Source organism: Aspergillus undulatus, assembly GCF_047715775.1.
Source record: "Aspergillus undulatus strain CBS 261.88 unplaced genomic scaffold BDV17scaffold_43, whole genome shotgun sequence".
NCBI lineage: Eukaryota > Fungi > Ascomycota > Eurotiomycetes > Eurotiales > Aspergillaceae > Aspergillus > Aspergillus undulatus.
This window is the reverse complement of record NW_027396647.1, coordinates 40,608-53,012: the sequence shown is the minus strand read 5'-3', so window position 1 is coordinate 53,012 and position 12,405 is coordinate 40,608. Positions and strand designations below refer to the sequence as shown.

At 53.4% G+C, this 12,405-nt stretch overlaps 7 protein-coding genes across 7 annotated transcripts; 5 read left to right on the top strand and 2 right to left on the bottom strand.

Annotated features, from left to right (window-relative positions):
• The first annotated feature begins 199 nt into the window (after positions 1 to 199).
• Positions 200 to 1,462, top strand: BDV17DRAFT_269640 (Pyruvate/Phosphoenolpyruvate kinase-like domain-containing protein). The gene has a single exon (XM_073758587.1). It carries the CDS (start codon positions 414 to 416, stop codon positions 780 to 782), a length of 369 nt encoding a protein of 122 aa, XP_073613182.1. The 5' UTR covers positions 200 to 413; the 3' UTR covers positions 783 to 1,462.
• Positions 1,463 to 1,464: 2 nt separating this feature from the next.
• Positions 1,465 to 2,456, top strand: BDV17DRAFT_269639 (uncharacterized protein). The gene has a single exon (XM_073758586.1). It carries the CDS (start codon positions 2,024 to 2,026, stop codon positions 2,324 to 2,326), a length of 303 nt encoding a protein of 100 aa, XP_073613181.1. The 5' UTR covers positions 1,465 to 2,023; the 3' UTR covers positions 2,327 to 2,456.
• Positions 2,457 to 3,252: 796 nt separating this feature from the next.
• On the top strand, positions 3,253 to 4,865 carry BDV17DRAFT_269637 (ferritin-like domain-containing protein). The gene has a single exon (XM_073758585.1). The coding sequence runs from the start codon at positions 3,329 to 3,331 to the stop codon at positions 4,709 to 4,711; it is 1,383 nt and encodes a 460-aa protein (XP_073613180.1). The 5' UTR covers positions 3,253 to 3,328; the 3' UTR covers positions 4,712 to 4,865.
• A 334-nt stretch (positions 4,866 to 5,199) lies between these two features.
• Positions 5,200 to 6,632, top strand: BDV17DRAFT_299733 (uncharacterized protein; the record flags this gene model as incomplete). Its single annotated transcript, XM_073763938.1, has 2 exons — positions 5,200 to 5,725; positions 5,764 to 6,632. 2 exons carry the CDS (start codon positions 5,200 to 5,202, stop codon positions 6,630 to 6,632), a joined length of 1,395 nt encoding a protein of 464 aa, XP_073613179.1.
• Positions 6,633 to 7,140: 508 nt separating this feature from the next.
• Positions 7,141 to 7,986, top strand: BDV17DRAFT_293560 (uncharacterized protein; the record flags this gene model as incomplete). The annotated part of the gene is made up of 1 exon (XM_073762642.1): positions 7,141 to 7,986. The coding sequence occupies one exon, from the start codon at positions 7,141 to 7,143 to the stop codon at positions 7,984 to 7,986; it is 846 nt and encodes a 281-aa protein (XP_073613178.1).
• Positions 7,987 to 8,977: 991 nt separating this feature from the next.
• On the bottom strand, positions 8,978 to 10,565 carry BDV17DRAFT_299732 (major facilitator superfamily domain-containing protein; the record flags this gene model as incomplete). The annotated part of the gene is made up of 7 exons (XM_073763937.1): positions 8,978 to 9,076; positions 9,126 to 9,212; positions 9,267 to 9,398; positions 9,437 to 9,496; positions 9,556 to 9,650; positions 9,799 to 10,298; positions 10,354 to 10,565. 7 exons carry the CDS (start codon positions 10,563 to 10,565, stop codon positions 8,978 to 8,980), a joined length of 1,185 nt encoding a protein of 394 aa, XP_073613177.1.
• A 493-nt stretch (positions 10,566 to 11,058) lies between these two features.
• On the bottom strand, positions 11,059 to 12,399 carry BDV17DRAFT_299731 (cytochrome P450; the record flags this gene model as incomplete). The annotated part of the gene is made up of 1 exon (XM_073763936.1): positions 11,059 to 12,399. The coding sequence occupies one exon, from the start codon at positions 12,397 to 12,399 to the stop codon at positions 11,059 to 11,061; it is 1,341 nt and encodes a 446-aa protein (XP_073613176.1).
• Positions 12,400 to 12,405: the final 6 nt, after the last annotated feature.

Below are 12,405 nucleotides of genomic sequence, written 5' to 3'. Positions count from 1 at the left end.
GGAGCCCAAAATATACCCCATAGTCCACCAAATCACCTATAATAAAGCATAGGCCTGGGCCCGAACCCGTCGGGATAATCCCGTAGCATACAAAACCCATTTAAAAGGCCAAGTCCCAACGAGACATGATAACAGCATCCATCGAACAGTGACTTGCATTAGTCTATCCAGATTCTACTTCATCAAAATGGGTTCCATTGCCCCCCAGGACACCATCACCGTCTCCGTCAACTCCCCTTTCCGCACCTGGATCATAAACGGCAAAATATGCCCCGTCATGTCGGTCAAGTTCTGGACAGGCAATGGGGCCGCAATAATGGCCCGCATGGCCGGTTTCGAGGCCGTCTTCATCGACATGGAGCACCCGGCGCTGAGCTTCCAGACGATTGCGCAGCTCATCCTCGCTTGTATCAATGTTGGTGTTTCGCCGATTGTCCGGTCCCCGTCTAAGTCGCATTGGCATATTAGTCGCATTCTGGATGCGGGTGCTGCGGCTGTTGTTGTTCCGCATGTTTGACTCGGTCGAGGAGGTACGTGAGCTTGTTAAGCATGCGAAGTACCCCCCTCTTGGGACGCGGGGGTCGGCGAATAATCAGCCTATTTTGAATTTTCAGAATCTGCCGACGAGGGTCCAGAATGAGGTGTTGAATCGCGAGACGATGCTTATCCCTATGATTGAGACATCGGTTGCGGACGAGTGTCTGGCTGTTGAGGGAGTGGATGGTAGTCTTATCGGTTCGAATGATTTGTGCACTGATTTCGGAATCCCGGGGGCAATATGACAGTCCGGTGTACCAGCAGGCCGTGGAGAAGATTGTTCTTGCTGGCAAGAAGGCCGGAAAGCCATTTGGTACTGGTGGTTTCGGAAACAGGCCGGATCTACTGGAGAAGTGGTTTGCGATGGGGGCAACGTGGTCGCTCAGTGGAGGGGACGGTGTCATTCTGCAGGCTGGGATGACTCTGCCGCAGCTTCTGCGAGGTATGGCGTTACAGGGCCTCATAGATGGCCACGTACTGAGCGGCATCGGGGAGTTCCTGTCCCAGCTCTTTCAATGTCTGCTCACATTGAGACAACGCTTCCATTGCCTGCTCAGTTGACACGGTCTTCGGATCGGCCGCTACCGATAGGTAGAATACGACTGAGAGACCGGCAGTGAAGAAGGTTTGAAAGTAGCTCCGCGTCTAAGTCATTTGCTTCCTTTCATACAGGCGACAGAAGATCGTGATGATTTTGATTGCTGTCTCGAGGCACAGCGAAAGAAGCTCGCGAGGAGGTGTGTTCCCGGGCTTCGGTAGTAGGTCCATTGCCTTGCGCACTAGCATCAGTCATTCTCGCAATCCATCGCAGGTTGGTCCAGTCTTAGGGTTTCGTAAAGGCATTTAGGATTATCAAAGGCGGGCACCGACTGGCGCCGATCGTCCAGTTCTTGAAGGAGACGGTATAGGTCTGCATAGATTCGCCCTGAGGCAGTAACCGACGAGACGCCCCCTGAAGGACTCCGAACTTGGAATAGACCCGAGCAGGAAATATTGCGTCTATCGTGGTCCAAAGCTATTTCAAGCAGGAATTTGGGATCGATCACCTCTCAAAAGATGAATATGCTGGAACCAAGGGCTGGATTGTCTCCATCGCAACTGCCGGTGCTGTGTTTGGCTGTCTGGGGGACTGTACGCTTCAAGGGTCATCTCCGGCATGGAAATTGGAGTAACAATTGCCGGTGTACATTTCAGAGATTGCCCCCAAGGCCATTCGAGGACTGTTGCCGCTGCAGTATGCCGCCCGCCAGCAATTGGGGGTTGTGCTCGGCTTCTTCATTAGCTACGGCGTCACCAAGCAATATGCCAATCCTGAGTCGCAGTGGATGTTGCCAACCCTTCTGCAGCTGTTACCAGTTGCCCTGTGGGGTATCGGCACCTTATTCTGTCCCGATTCTCCTCGCTGGCTGCTGTCGGTCAATCGTCGAGAGGAAGCGGGGGCTGCTCTGTCGAAGCTGCGCCATTTCTGTTGAGTGAACTCGATGGTATGGATTCTCAGCTGCTCCACGAGCATGAATCTGTGGGTTCTGCCTCCCTGCGGCGGCATCTTAAGGAGACTCTTGCCCCTGTTGAGAATCGTCGACGTTTCTTCCTCCTCTTTATGACGACCTTGTTCTATCAATGGTCCGGAGCAAACGCCATCACGCAGTACTCACCGACCGTCTTTGGCTACCTGGGCATTGTCGGTGACGATGCAACCTTTTCTTGCCACGGGCATTTATGGAGTCGTCAAGCGTGTCAGTACTTTATTGTTCGCCGTCCGATTGTGGACTTTGTCGGCCGGCGATGATCGCTCTTGACAGGAATCAGCCTGCAGATCCTGACTCTTGTTTTCGTCGGCGCATACCTAGGAGCCACCAAGTACAAGACCAAAGAGCAAATCAAGGCGTCTCCCAATGCCGAACGGGCCTCAACTGCCGCAATCGTGGCAATCTACCTACACGCCGTGGCAATCTACCTACACGCCGTGGCCTGGAGCATTGGATGGTTTAGCATTCCGTATCTGATCGGGCCTGAGATCTTTCCCACCCGAATCCGGTCCCCAACATGTCCATCTCCATGACGTTGCACTGGGCCTTTTACTTTGGCTGCTCCAAGGCCATGCCAAGTCTGCTTGAAGCGACCCACAGATGGGGCGCGTTCTTGTTTTTTTAGCATCATCTGTGTACTGGGTTTGGTTTATGTTTCTCTCGCCATGTCGGTAGGTTTGAGGGTAATTGTTGATGTTACGTAGCAGTGCTAATAAGGTTGTAGAATACTACCGGACGATCGCTGGAGGCACTGGATAAGCTATTCGAGCGACCATGGTACACAGTGCACAAAGTTGCGTATGCCAGCAAGGACGAGATGCAGATTGAGAGCTCCGAACCCGATGGGAAAGTCAATGCCGAGCGCTCGGAGACGGCTTCACCTGTTTGTTTAGACGTTGAGTGCGATCGCCATCGCGATTGCAATGCTGTACCTAGGTGAGAAAACAAGGCAAGACACGGCAAGCGAGCCAAATACAGGAAGTGTGCAGAGTTCGACATGACTACGTGGTGCCATGGGCCCAATGATACTGGAAACCGGAGTGGGGGGGTATGGTGTCATGCCGTTTGCGGCAATCGAGTCCTGACTTCATCGCATGATCGGCGGCAGTAGAGCCCGCTCCAGACGCTCTACTCATCATTACATCACCTGCGTTTGTTATGAGTTGCTTTCTGTTTAGTAGTCCCTGTAAATTATAATAAATACCGCCCCTCACCATCTCTTCAGGGCCATCACGCATCGAAGAAATCACCCGTTGCCCGCTATGCCCGCCATACACAGCGTTCTCTTTCTCGCAATTGGCCTCGTTCAGGCTGGTGTATGCCGCCCAGCTCCTCCAAGACCTACCGATGTGGTCGAGCAGAATGGCTACAACAGTGCTCCGTACCACGGCCCCTACACTGGCACACCCACCACCACCGGCGCGGCCACTGCTCCAGCAACCCTCGCGGCGTCCATTGCGCCTTTGCCTCCAAACCCAACCGCTACCTACTACAATGCCGATGGCACACCCAAAGAGCCCATGCCCGCCCCGTACGTCCCAGCAGGAGGGCTAGGCACGAACGGCACCCTCCCCCGGTACATGGTCAACAGTGACTGGGACTTTGAGTCCATCGCGCTAGCCCTGTATCAGGAGTGGATCGAGCTGGATCTGTTCCACGACGGCCTTGCTCGCTTCTCCGACGAGGAGTTCATCGCAGCTGGCCTGGGTCCAGAGGCGCGATCGCTGATCGAGTTCATGGCGAACCAGGAAGTCGGACATGCCACTCTGCTCACCAACATGCTGGGCGAGGCCGCGCCCAAGCAATGCGTCTACAACTACCCCTACACCACCGTGCGTGAGTGGGTCGACTTCAACCAGCGACTCACCAGGTGGGGAGAGTCAGGTGTCTGGGGCTTCCTGTCTCATCTTGACTCGCGAGAGGTCTCGCAGATGCTATCGCAGTCGATTGCCGTCGAGGCTCGGCAGCAGATGGTCTTCCGTCAAATGTCTGGTCTTGCGCCGATGCCGGTCTGGTTTGAGAATGGTTGGCCGCAGTCGTGGGCGTGGACGATGCTGGCGCCGTATATCAGTTACTGCCCTGAAGGCACCACGCGTCTTGCCTGGCAGAACTTCCCGACATTGCGTATTCTCAACAACCCGAACATCAATCGCGTCTCCCCCAGCGATACCGCAGAGGACGGAAGCGAGGTGGTCGGCGATCGAATCGCGGACCCTTCAATCTCGAACATTACCAGCGACGAGGCCTGCATCAACGTGGAGGGCATCGGTAAGAACTGCGGTCCAGCGATCGCGAAAAACCGGACGGAGCCGCTGTCGTATCCAGGCAAACGAGTCTACTTTGAGTGGGACACTCCAGGCCAGGCAGTTGGTCCCAACAACTCGTACATCACCTCGACAACCGCGGGCGAGCCCAAGTTTGTTGGCTGGAGCAACCAGTTGAACCTGACTTACTCGCCCTTGACCATCACCGGGCAGAGGCAAGGGTGGACTGAGCAGCCAGAGGGGTTTGTCTTTGGAGACGATGGGATCATCAACGGAACAATGGCAGTCATGCTGACCGATCTCAATCTGTTTGTGACGCCGTTCAACACGACCATGCTCAACCCTCACATCGTCGCTCTTGGGCTTTACCAGGCTGGCTAAGCAGGAGGAAACGGCGCATGGGAAATTTGTAATAATACCTAACATCAATAGTGGAGATACTGAATGTAAACAGATTGTGGACAAATCAGAGAAACTATTACTTGTCATCTCGACGGGTCGTTCAGTTCAGTTGCTGATCTATGTAGATCCCCCATGGCAACAGCAGCTGGAGGAAACAGTTGGCAGTTGCGACAGAAAGCTAAATTTGTGATATCCTGGGCCATCACAAAATAAAATGCACTTCCTGCCAATGATTATAGCGATTATGGTCCCGCCCAGAGCCCAGGATCCTGCGCCCCGCTAGCTGCAGGAGCGAAGGAAAGCCGGTCTATACGGGCTCCAGGGAGATCACCAGGATCTACAGAACACGCATCGCAGCTCGCTTCCTCCAGGCAGGTCTTGTCAGATAAATCATGCCTTCTCTGCTTTAACCTGGCAAGAAATTTCTAGTTGTTTGGGAGATTCCTCGTTCAATCAGCAACTTCACCATGCAGTCACACACCCACCATTCAGACACCACATCGCCTCCATCGTCCTCATTTGCCTTGACGTCCTTAGACCATTTGATCTTCCCAGTCTACCTCGGCGGTGTCTTGACATTTGACTTGAGAGGGAGGGACAAAGTCGAATGCCTGAAGCTCCTGGAAGCGGGCATTGCCACATTGGCCACCCATTACCCATTCCTAGCAGGATGCGTTGTACCTGCCCCCGACACGGATAAAAGGATCAACAGCTTTGAGGTTCGCAGTGACCTTGGAGACGGGACTCCATTCTTCCAGGTCCAGGACCAATTACCCACAACGCCGCTCCTGATTGATGGCCGTCTCAACCCCGAGTTCTCCCCTACACCAGAGCTCTTTGATCCCTCTGGTCCGTGTCCGGTCATGCGTGTTCAGGCAAATATTCAGGGAGACTCGCTGAATTTTGTTTCCTGCCACCACCATATGGTCAGTGATGGAATGGGAACGAATGTTGTGGGTGCAGCGCTGGCTCAGCTGCTTCGCGAGCCGGACAGTCTTCCGAGCGCTCTTCCTACGACAGCTGCTGCGCAGCAAGCCATGCGAAGCACCTGTCTCACCTCGGATCGTCGTCGAAACCAGAGGCGCTCAAGTGGGACATCAAGCCTCTGAGCTTCCCTCTTCTTGGCTTGGAAGACCCCAAGTATAAAACGCTGAATCTCCGGTACCCCATTCGCAAAGACAAAATTTGTCTGCTCCAGCAAGCGTGCCGGACGTTGATGCAGGAGTCCCCATTGGAAGAGGAGAAGTGTGTTTTGCTCTCGACGAGTCTGATTGTCGGGTCGTTGTTTGCAATTTGCACACAGCGTGCTCGTCATGCTGCAGGACTGGGAAACTTGTACGGGTCCAAGTTCGGCTTCGCTGTGAATCTCCGCGAGAAGCTGGGTCTGTCACCATCGTACATGGGCAATGCAGTTATTTCGGCCGACTCGCCATTCAACACGCAGGTTCTGCCTTTTACATCTGCGAGCACCACACCGATAGTCTCTGGGGTACGCAGTGTCGATGTGCACCAGGTATGCAATATGGCGCTGTCCATCAACCAGGAACTAGAGGGGTACACCCAGTCCCACGTTGCCGGGATGCTGGGAACATTAGATGCTGTGGCCAATCGGTCATCTGTACGAGCATCGTTTGAAGGGTTGGCCTTTTCAGATCTGCACAAGATGGAGTTCTATCGCGACTACGGACCCCTCGGATGGGTGCAAGACATGGCCATTCCTGGAAATGACCTTGGAGGAGTGGCATGGCTGCTCCCAAACAAACCGACACCATCTGGATCACAAGCTCCAGACCACTTTGAGCTGCAGGTTGCGCTAGAGAGAGTGTCGATGGAGGAGTTGGTGAAGGATCCGTTGTTTCAGTGGGTGACTGGCAATGCTCCCAGCGTGAGCAAACTATAGATGTTTATTAGCATGCATCTTGAGGCTATATTTCTGTTTTCATCATGTAACTTCATACCACCTAAGCTTTGGATATCAAAGCCTTCTCCATTGTGGGCCTGGCCGGTTGATGCAGTGCAGCCAAGTTGCTTAGCCACGCGCCGGCGCGAGCTATCTCCAATTTTAGTCGATTCCACGGGCATGACAGCTCAGCACTGGCCAGTAAGCGTAAGCTGATACTGGGTTGCCTTACAGTAACAGAATAACGATGCTGTTCTCTCTTCAACTCGCTTCCTGTCATTTCCTTCTTCCTTTTCTCGACGCGCCATGGGGTCGCAACCACCACAGCCCAAACGACAGAAAGCCTTCACCAAGCGGTCTCGAACGGGTTGTCGCACTTGTCGGTGAGTAATTCTTCCTTGCAGTCATGCTTTTCTTGCATGATCCACAGCTGCGCCAGGTTCTTTTGGTGTCGTGCCTTCTTTTTGTAATGTTGGAGCTGGCGTTGGGCCACTTCGGCGATGCCACGATGCATCTACAGAGTGGCCTGGCTATTCTCAAAGAAATGAAGCTCCAGCGTCGAGCTCTGGGTGCAGCATCTGTTCCTGTTGAAGATAGTCTGTTGGATGCCTTCCTGCATCTCGAGTCCCAGTCGACGCATCATGGCGTCTCAGGGCTGCGCCTGGGCAGGGACTTCCGGACGCTGCACGATCAATACAAGGAGCATTTGTATGAGTTCCGGACGTTGCAGGATGTTCAGCAAGCCTTTAATCCGCTGATCAATACCACCCTTCCCTTTCTTGAGCGGTGCTGGAGCAGGCCTGGGGCTGAGATTATGGCAGAATATGGGACATTACATACGGAGCAGCAGCAACTGTTGTCCTGTCTGCATCAATTCGGTGCTCACCTGGCTTGCTTTTATCGGAGAATGTATGCCAAGCTGGCGTTGAAGCAGCAGCGCGGTGCAGACATGGTCAGATTGACGCAACTCGCCATGGTGCTCACGGTCAAAACCTGTCTTTACACGCGCGGCTGCCCCGAGCCGGCATCGTTTATGCCGGAGTATCAGGAGCTGTTGTCGTCTGCGTTGGCGGTCATTGCGAAATTCGAGGAGCGTCCGCTCATGACGATCGACACCACCATCTGCCCGGCATTATTCGTCATCGCCGCTCGATGTCCTGACTATTCGCTCCGCTGGCAGGCGATTAATGCGTTGCAATCTTGGCCACATTGCGAGGGGTATCTCAACTTGACGCTGATAGTGGACCTGGTCATTGAGGGGATGAAAGGAGAGCTGAGACAGTTGTGGAAAGACTCGCAGGCAACCTCGCGTCCTCCACCCCCTGGGCAGTTGTTCGAAGAGAGCATGGCGTAGGTTCACGTAGGTTCTGGTAAGGGTGAGACACGCCGCATAATGCCTCTTGAGCCGAATAGGAAGCTGGCGCAGCAGAATTGGCCCTGCGTTCGAGCCTCTGGCATCTTGATGAACAGAAGCGTGGAATCGGAGCTCTACGCTTGACGTATTTAAGAACTTTTACCTCTGGTTCTGGTTTACCATGGGATGGTGGCTGCATCGCAATGCAGGGAAGCATACCAGTAATGACTTGCCTCTTCCTACTTTCCAGGGGCCAGTCGCAGCAGAAACAGGGCTCCTAAGCCACCAATTCCTCCGAGACGCGCCAATCGGTCCGTCAGTAAGGGGAGAGAATCACCGGTAAGTATATCCAGTCTCAATGCAATTGAGTCTAATCTGCAACCAGGTCTCCAGCTCAGGTCCCTGATTCAGGCAGTTATGCTTGGATTTTGCAGAACAATGACAACTATCTGGACATAAAGACAGTCTGGGTTTCTCTCGATTAGCCTCTCCAGGATTTTGGCTCTCTTGCGTTATTTTCATCAACGGCGCGTTGGAGCTGTCACCAGTCTCTGCCTTTTGTCTCTGCCACAGATGACCAACTTGTAGTTCCAGATGTTGGTGCTCACCACAACCTCCGGAATATGATTGCATTGCCCGGTGGCACGCGCGTGGAGTTGCACAATGATAGCTACAGCAGTATGTATCCATTCGAGCAGCCAGGCAATGGGCCACGTGAGCTGGCTGCGATGGGGCACAGATTTCTCTGAGCGACAGGTTCCCTTGGGGCTTAATAAAGAAGTGTCTTATTAAAGGTGCAAATATGCACCATTTCTCTCATCAATTTGTTTCGTACTTTGTTCATACTTCGTCCATATCTGAGCTAACCCTACTCCCTGAGCCTATCCATGGGCCCTGCCATCATGTCCTATAAGTTGACGATTTTGTATATCAAGTAGCATAGCGCCACTCAGACACATACCCACTGGCAGACTCCGCCGCGTCCAGCTGCTTATTTCTTCCTAATACACCACCGCTTGGCGACCAGACAGAAGATGACCGTCAGACCACACCCAGCAATGAAAATTCCCCCGCCAGTCTGGTATCGGGGCTCTTGCGATCGGAGGAAGAAGTACGGTGTGGACCAGTGAGATACCAACCCAGGAGACACAGTTGGCGATGGCGATCAAGGCTGCTCGTTTCGTACGTGGGCGGGGGACGACTATTGTTTCCCAGGAGATTCGGATCTAGTCAGGAGGGTTAGCTGTTATTTTGCATTGTCGGATGGTAGTGTGACTTACGTTGAGGCCAACAAATGGTCCAGTGCATAGCAGGGTCAAATTGAAGTACCGGGCGCCGACATTCAGGGTTGATATTATCAGCACAGCACCGCCGAGCGTGATCATGATCGGCACGACAATGTGCCAGCAATGCTCCAGGAAATGGCGAGACAAGCGAAGTAGGCGATTACATTTGTTGAAGCTTGTACAAGGTAGGTTACCACATCGCTCAAGCCCAGGGTGTCGACAATCTGTTCGTCCATATTGCTAGTGTGTTTGTGTAGACAAGGATAGGGTACCATGATCCTACCGATGGGAAGAAGGCCTTGAAGGTCTGAGCAATAATCAACAAAAAGTGAATGGTGGCAAGCATCCATGCGAATGGGTCTTTGGCTGCAAGGACCACTCCCCCCCCCCCCAATTGTCTCCCTCTCCCTCAGAACCCTCAAGTATGCCGCCTGCAGATACAACCTGGCGATACTGGGCCATGGTCGCCTCCTTCTCCGAAAACCAGCGACGGCTGGTGTTATCAAATTAGGCAGAAATCGAAAACCCAAAAAGGCCACGATGACACTGACGATACCCTCGAGAAGGATAAACCACTGCCAGGCACGGAGGTTCGCTACGCCGATCATGTTTATGAGGATTGCAGCAGCGAGGAGACCAGAGAATACATTAGAGATGATGTTTCCTGCGTACCAGATGCCCATGCGAAGAGGTGGCTCTTTCTTTGTATACCAAGACGACGTCAGGAGGGAGACGGCGGAGACAAACGGCCCCTCGGTGAAGCCGACCAGGAAGCGACAGAGACAGAAGCCCCAGCCAGTAGTGAGAGCAGGTATACAAATTGTCACAGCAGACCAAGCCAGCATGGTTGCTGGCATGAGAATACTGGGCTTGCCTTTGGCGATAAAAGCGTTTGCTGGGACATGCGAGATGATGTAGCCGACGTAGAACAGGGAGATACCGGCGGACCAGGTTGTGTCGTCCATGCCCAGGTCATCCTGCATACCAGCCAGACGGGCGTTTGAGACGTTAATGCGGTCAAGATAGCTAAATAGTCAGCCACTGTACATCAGTTGGGAGTATGCAGACTCATCTCATCAACAGCATCATTGTGACGCAGGCCAGGAAGTACCAGTCCAACTTCCGCAGGACTGCCTTGTTCAGCTTCTCCAGTTCTTCGGGCGGCTTATCCTGGAGGATTGGAAAGTGCGCCAGCAGCCGCTCAGCCTCTGAGACATCTTCGACAGACTCGAGGGCCGCCCCCGGCTCCTGGACATCTAAGCTTGTTTTGCGATCTGTGGCTGTGGGAGACATGATTCCTGTCGACAGCAGGGGCGGTTGGATATTGGATCATAATGCTGCTACGAAGAGCATCTGCTTTCATAGACAGAAACAAAGAGATATAGGTTGGAGCATCTCCGTGCCTAGCCCCGGATTTTCCTCCACATGACAGCTCGTCGAGGTGTTGGGGTCCCCAGATTTGTATCCCATGGGGTGCTTGGTCCACTGTATTGCCTCATTGCCTGATGTCTAGGATACTTTAGCTTTGTCCGACTTGGCTGCTCCGCAATGGGGGCAGTGAGACCCCTCCAAGTACAGCTCAATTATGGTGAAAAATCCTCCGGCATCTAGATTTGAATTGCCAGAGAAAATGACCGACTTTGGCAGTCCATGCTGGTCGGAAATGGTCCGTAGCTGTGGCTCACCGCTACGGATGGGGGTTCTAGTGAAACGCCTGACAGAGATAGACGATGTGTATATTTTCAGTAATGTGATCAACAAAACGATAAGTCTATTGAGCACAGAATTACATAGGAGTGACTGCAAAAGCCAAGGGTACTGTTGGCTCCGAGACCGGCCCTAACTTCTTCTCCGCCGTCGTCGCGTTCGTGACCTTCAGATCCAATTCCAGCACCAGAATCGCCAGAAACACCTTGACCATCTGCAAGACATAACCGCTGCACGGGCATCGTCGAGGTCCCATCAGGAAGGGAAAGTACTTGCACTCGCTCTCCATTGTATTAGCGTGCAGGCTTTCCCACCGCTCCGGTCGAAAATCAGTGGCATCATCGCCCCAGGTGTGAGGGTCGTGGTGCAACATGTCCAAGGAGACGGTCACTCGAGCCTGTACCGGGAGGACAATGTTGGCTCCGGATAGGGTTTCCATGTGGACTGGTTGGTCAATTGCTCGTGCTGTGGTGGGGATGGGAGGGTAAAGGCGGAGGAGTTCGTTCACCACTCCGTTCAGGTATGGGAGCCGGGAAAGAAGCTGCAGTTCCTGCTGTTGACGCCATTCACTCCTTTCTAGTTCCGCGCGAAGCTTTTCCCGTACATCGGGACGCAGTGATAGCTCTCTCAGCGCCCAGAGGAGCAAGAGCGTGGGAGCAGCGAATCCGTGCGAGAAGATCTGACTCGCGTGAGAGAGGACATCGGGGGTGATGGGTTGAGAGGCGGTCCCTCCTGTCTCGAACGATATCCTTTGGAGGAAGTTCATGGTCTCGGGGGACTGGGCAGTATCTGGGTTGAGCAAGTCTGCTTTATTCTCCAGAAGCCCCAGCACGATCCTGTCGATCCTTTTTTGGAGAGCATTCTCGTGGTAGTCGGGCTGTTCAAAATCTCGACCGCACATGAGGTTCATCATGATATGCCGCAGGGGATACGACATGCTCGCCGCCGTTTGCACGTATTGATTGAACGGTTCCATCCACTCCATTGTACCAGTAATCTCAGACGCCTTATCCAGTCCTAACCCTAGACACCAGACTGCATCAAGGGCATAGTTCTGCAGAAACGCCTGAAGGTCAATACCTGCCCCAGCACCCCGAAGCCTCTCGACGTGATCATTTGCAATTGATACGAGCTTCGGATGAAAGGACTCCATCGCTAGCCTGTTGTTGAACCCGCGGAGCATGTCGGCATGCCATCGGCGAGCAACGTCGCCGTCTGCGGTAATGAGCGCATTTCGGACGATTCTTTTGCCGGTGCCAAAGGGTCCTTTTGTCAGTGTCCCGCATCGACTAATGGCATCGGCATTTTTTATAAACAACTGTCGAATCAAGGCTGGATCTCGGAGATAGATCACAGGCAGGCCACCGATCATGGTCCATGATATCCCTTCACTTGCAGCGCCATCAAACAATGCCCCCATTGAGGT

Excerpts from the sequence above, each read along its gene's own strand:
- BDV17DRAFT_269639 (XM_073758586.1), top strand. The coding sequence starts at position 2,024 with ATGGATTCTCAGCTGCTCCACGAGCATGAATCTGTGGGTTCTGCCTCC.
- BDV17DRAFT_269640 (XM_073758587.1), top strand. The coding sequence starts at position 414 with ATGTTGGTGTTTCGCCGATTGTCCGGTCCCCGTCTAAGTCGCATTGGC.
- BDV17DRAFT_269637 (XM_073758585.1), top strand. The coding sequence starts at position 3,329 with ATGCCCGCCATACACAGCGTTCTCTTTCTCGCAATTGGCCTCGTTCAG.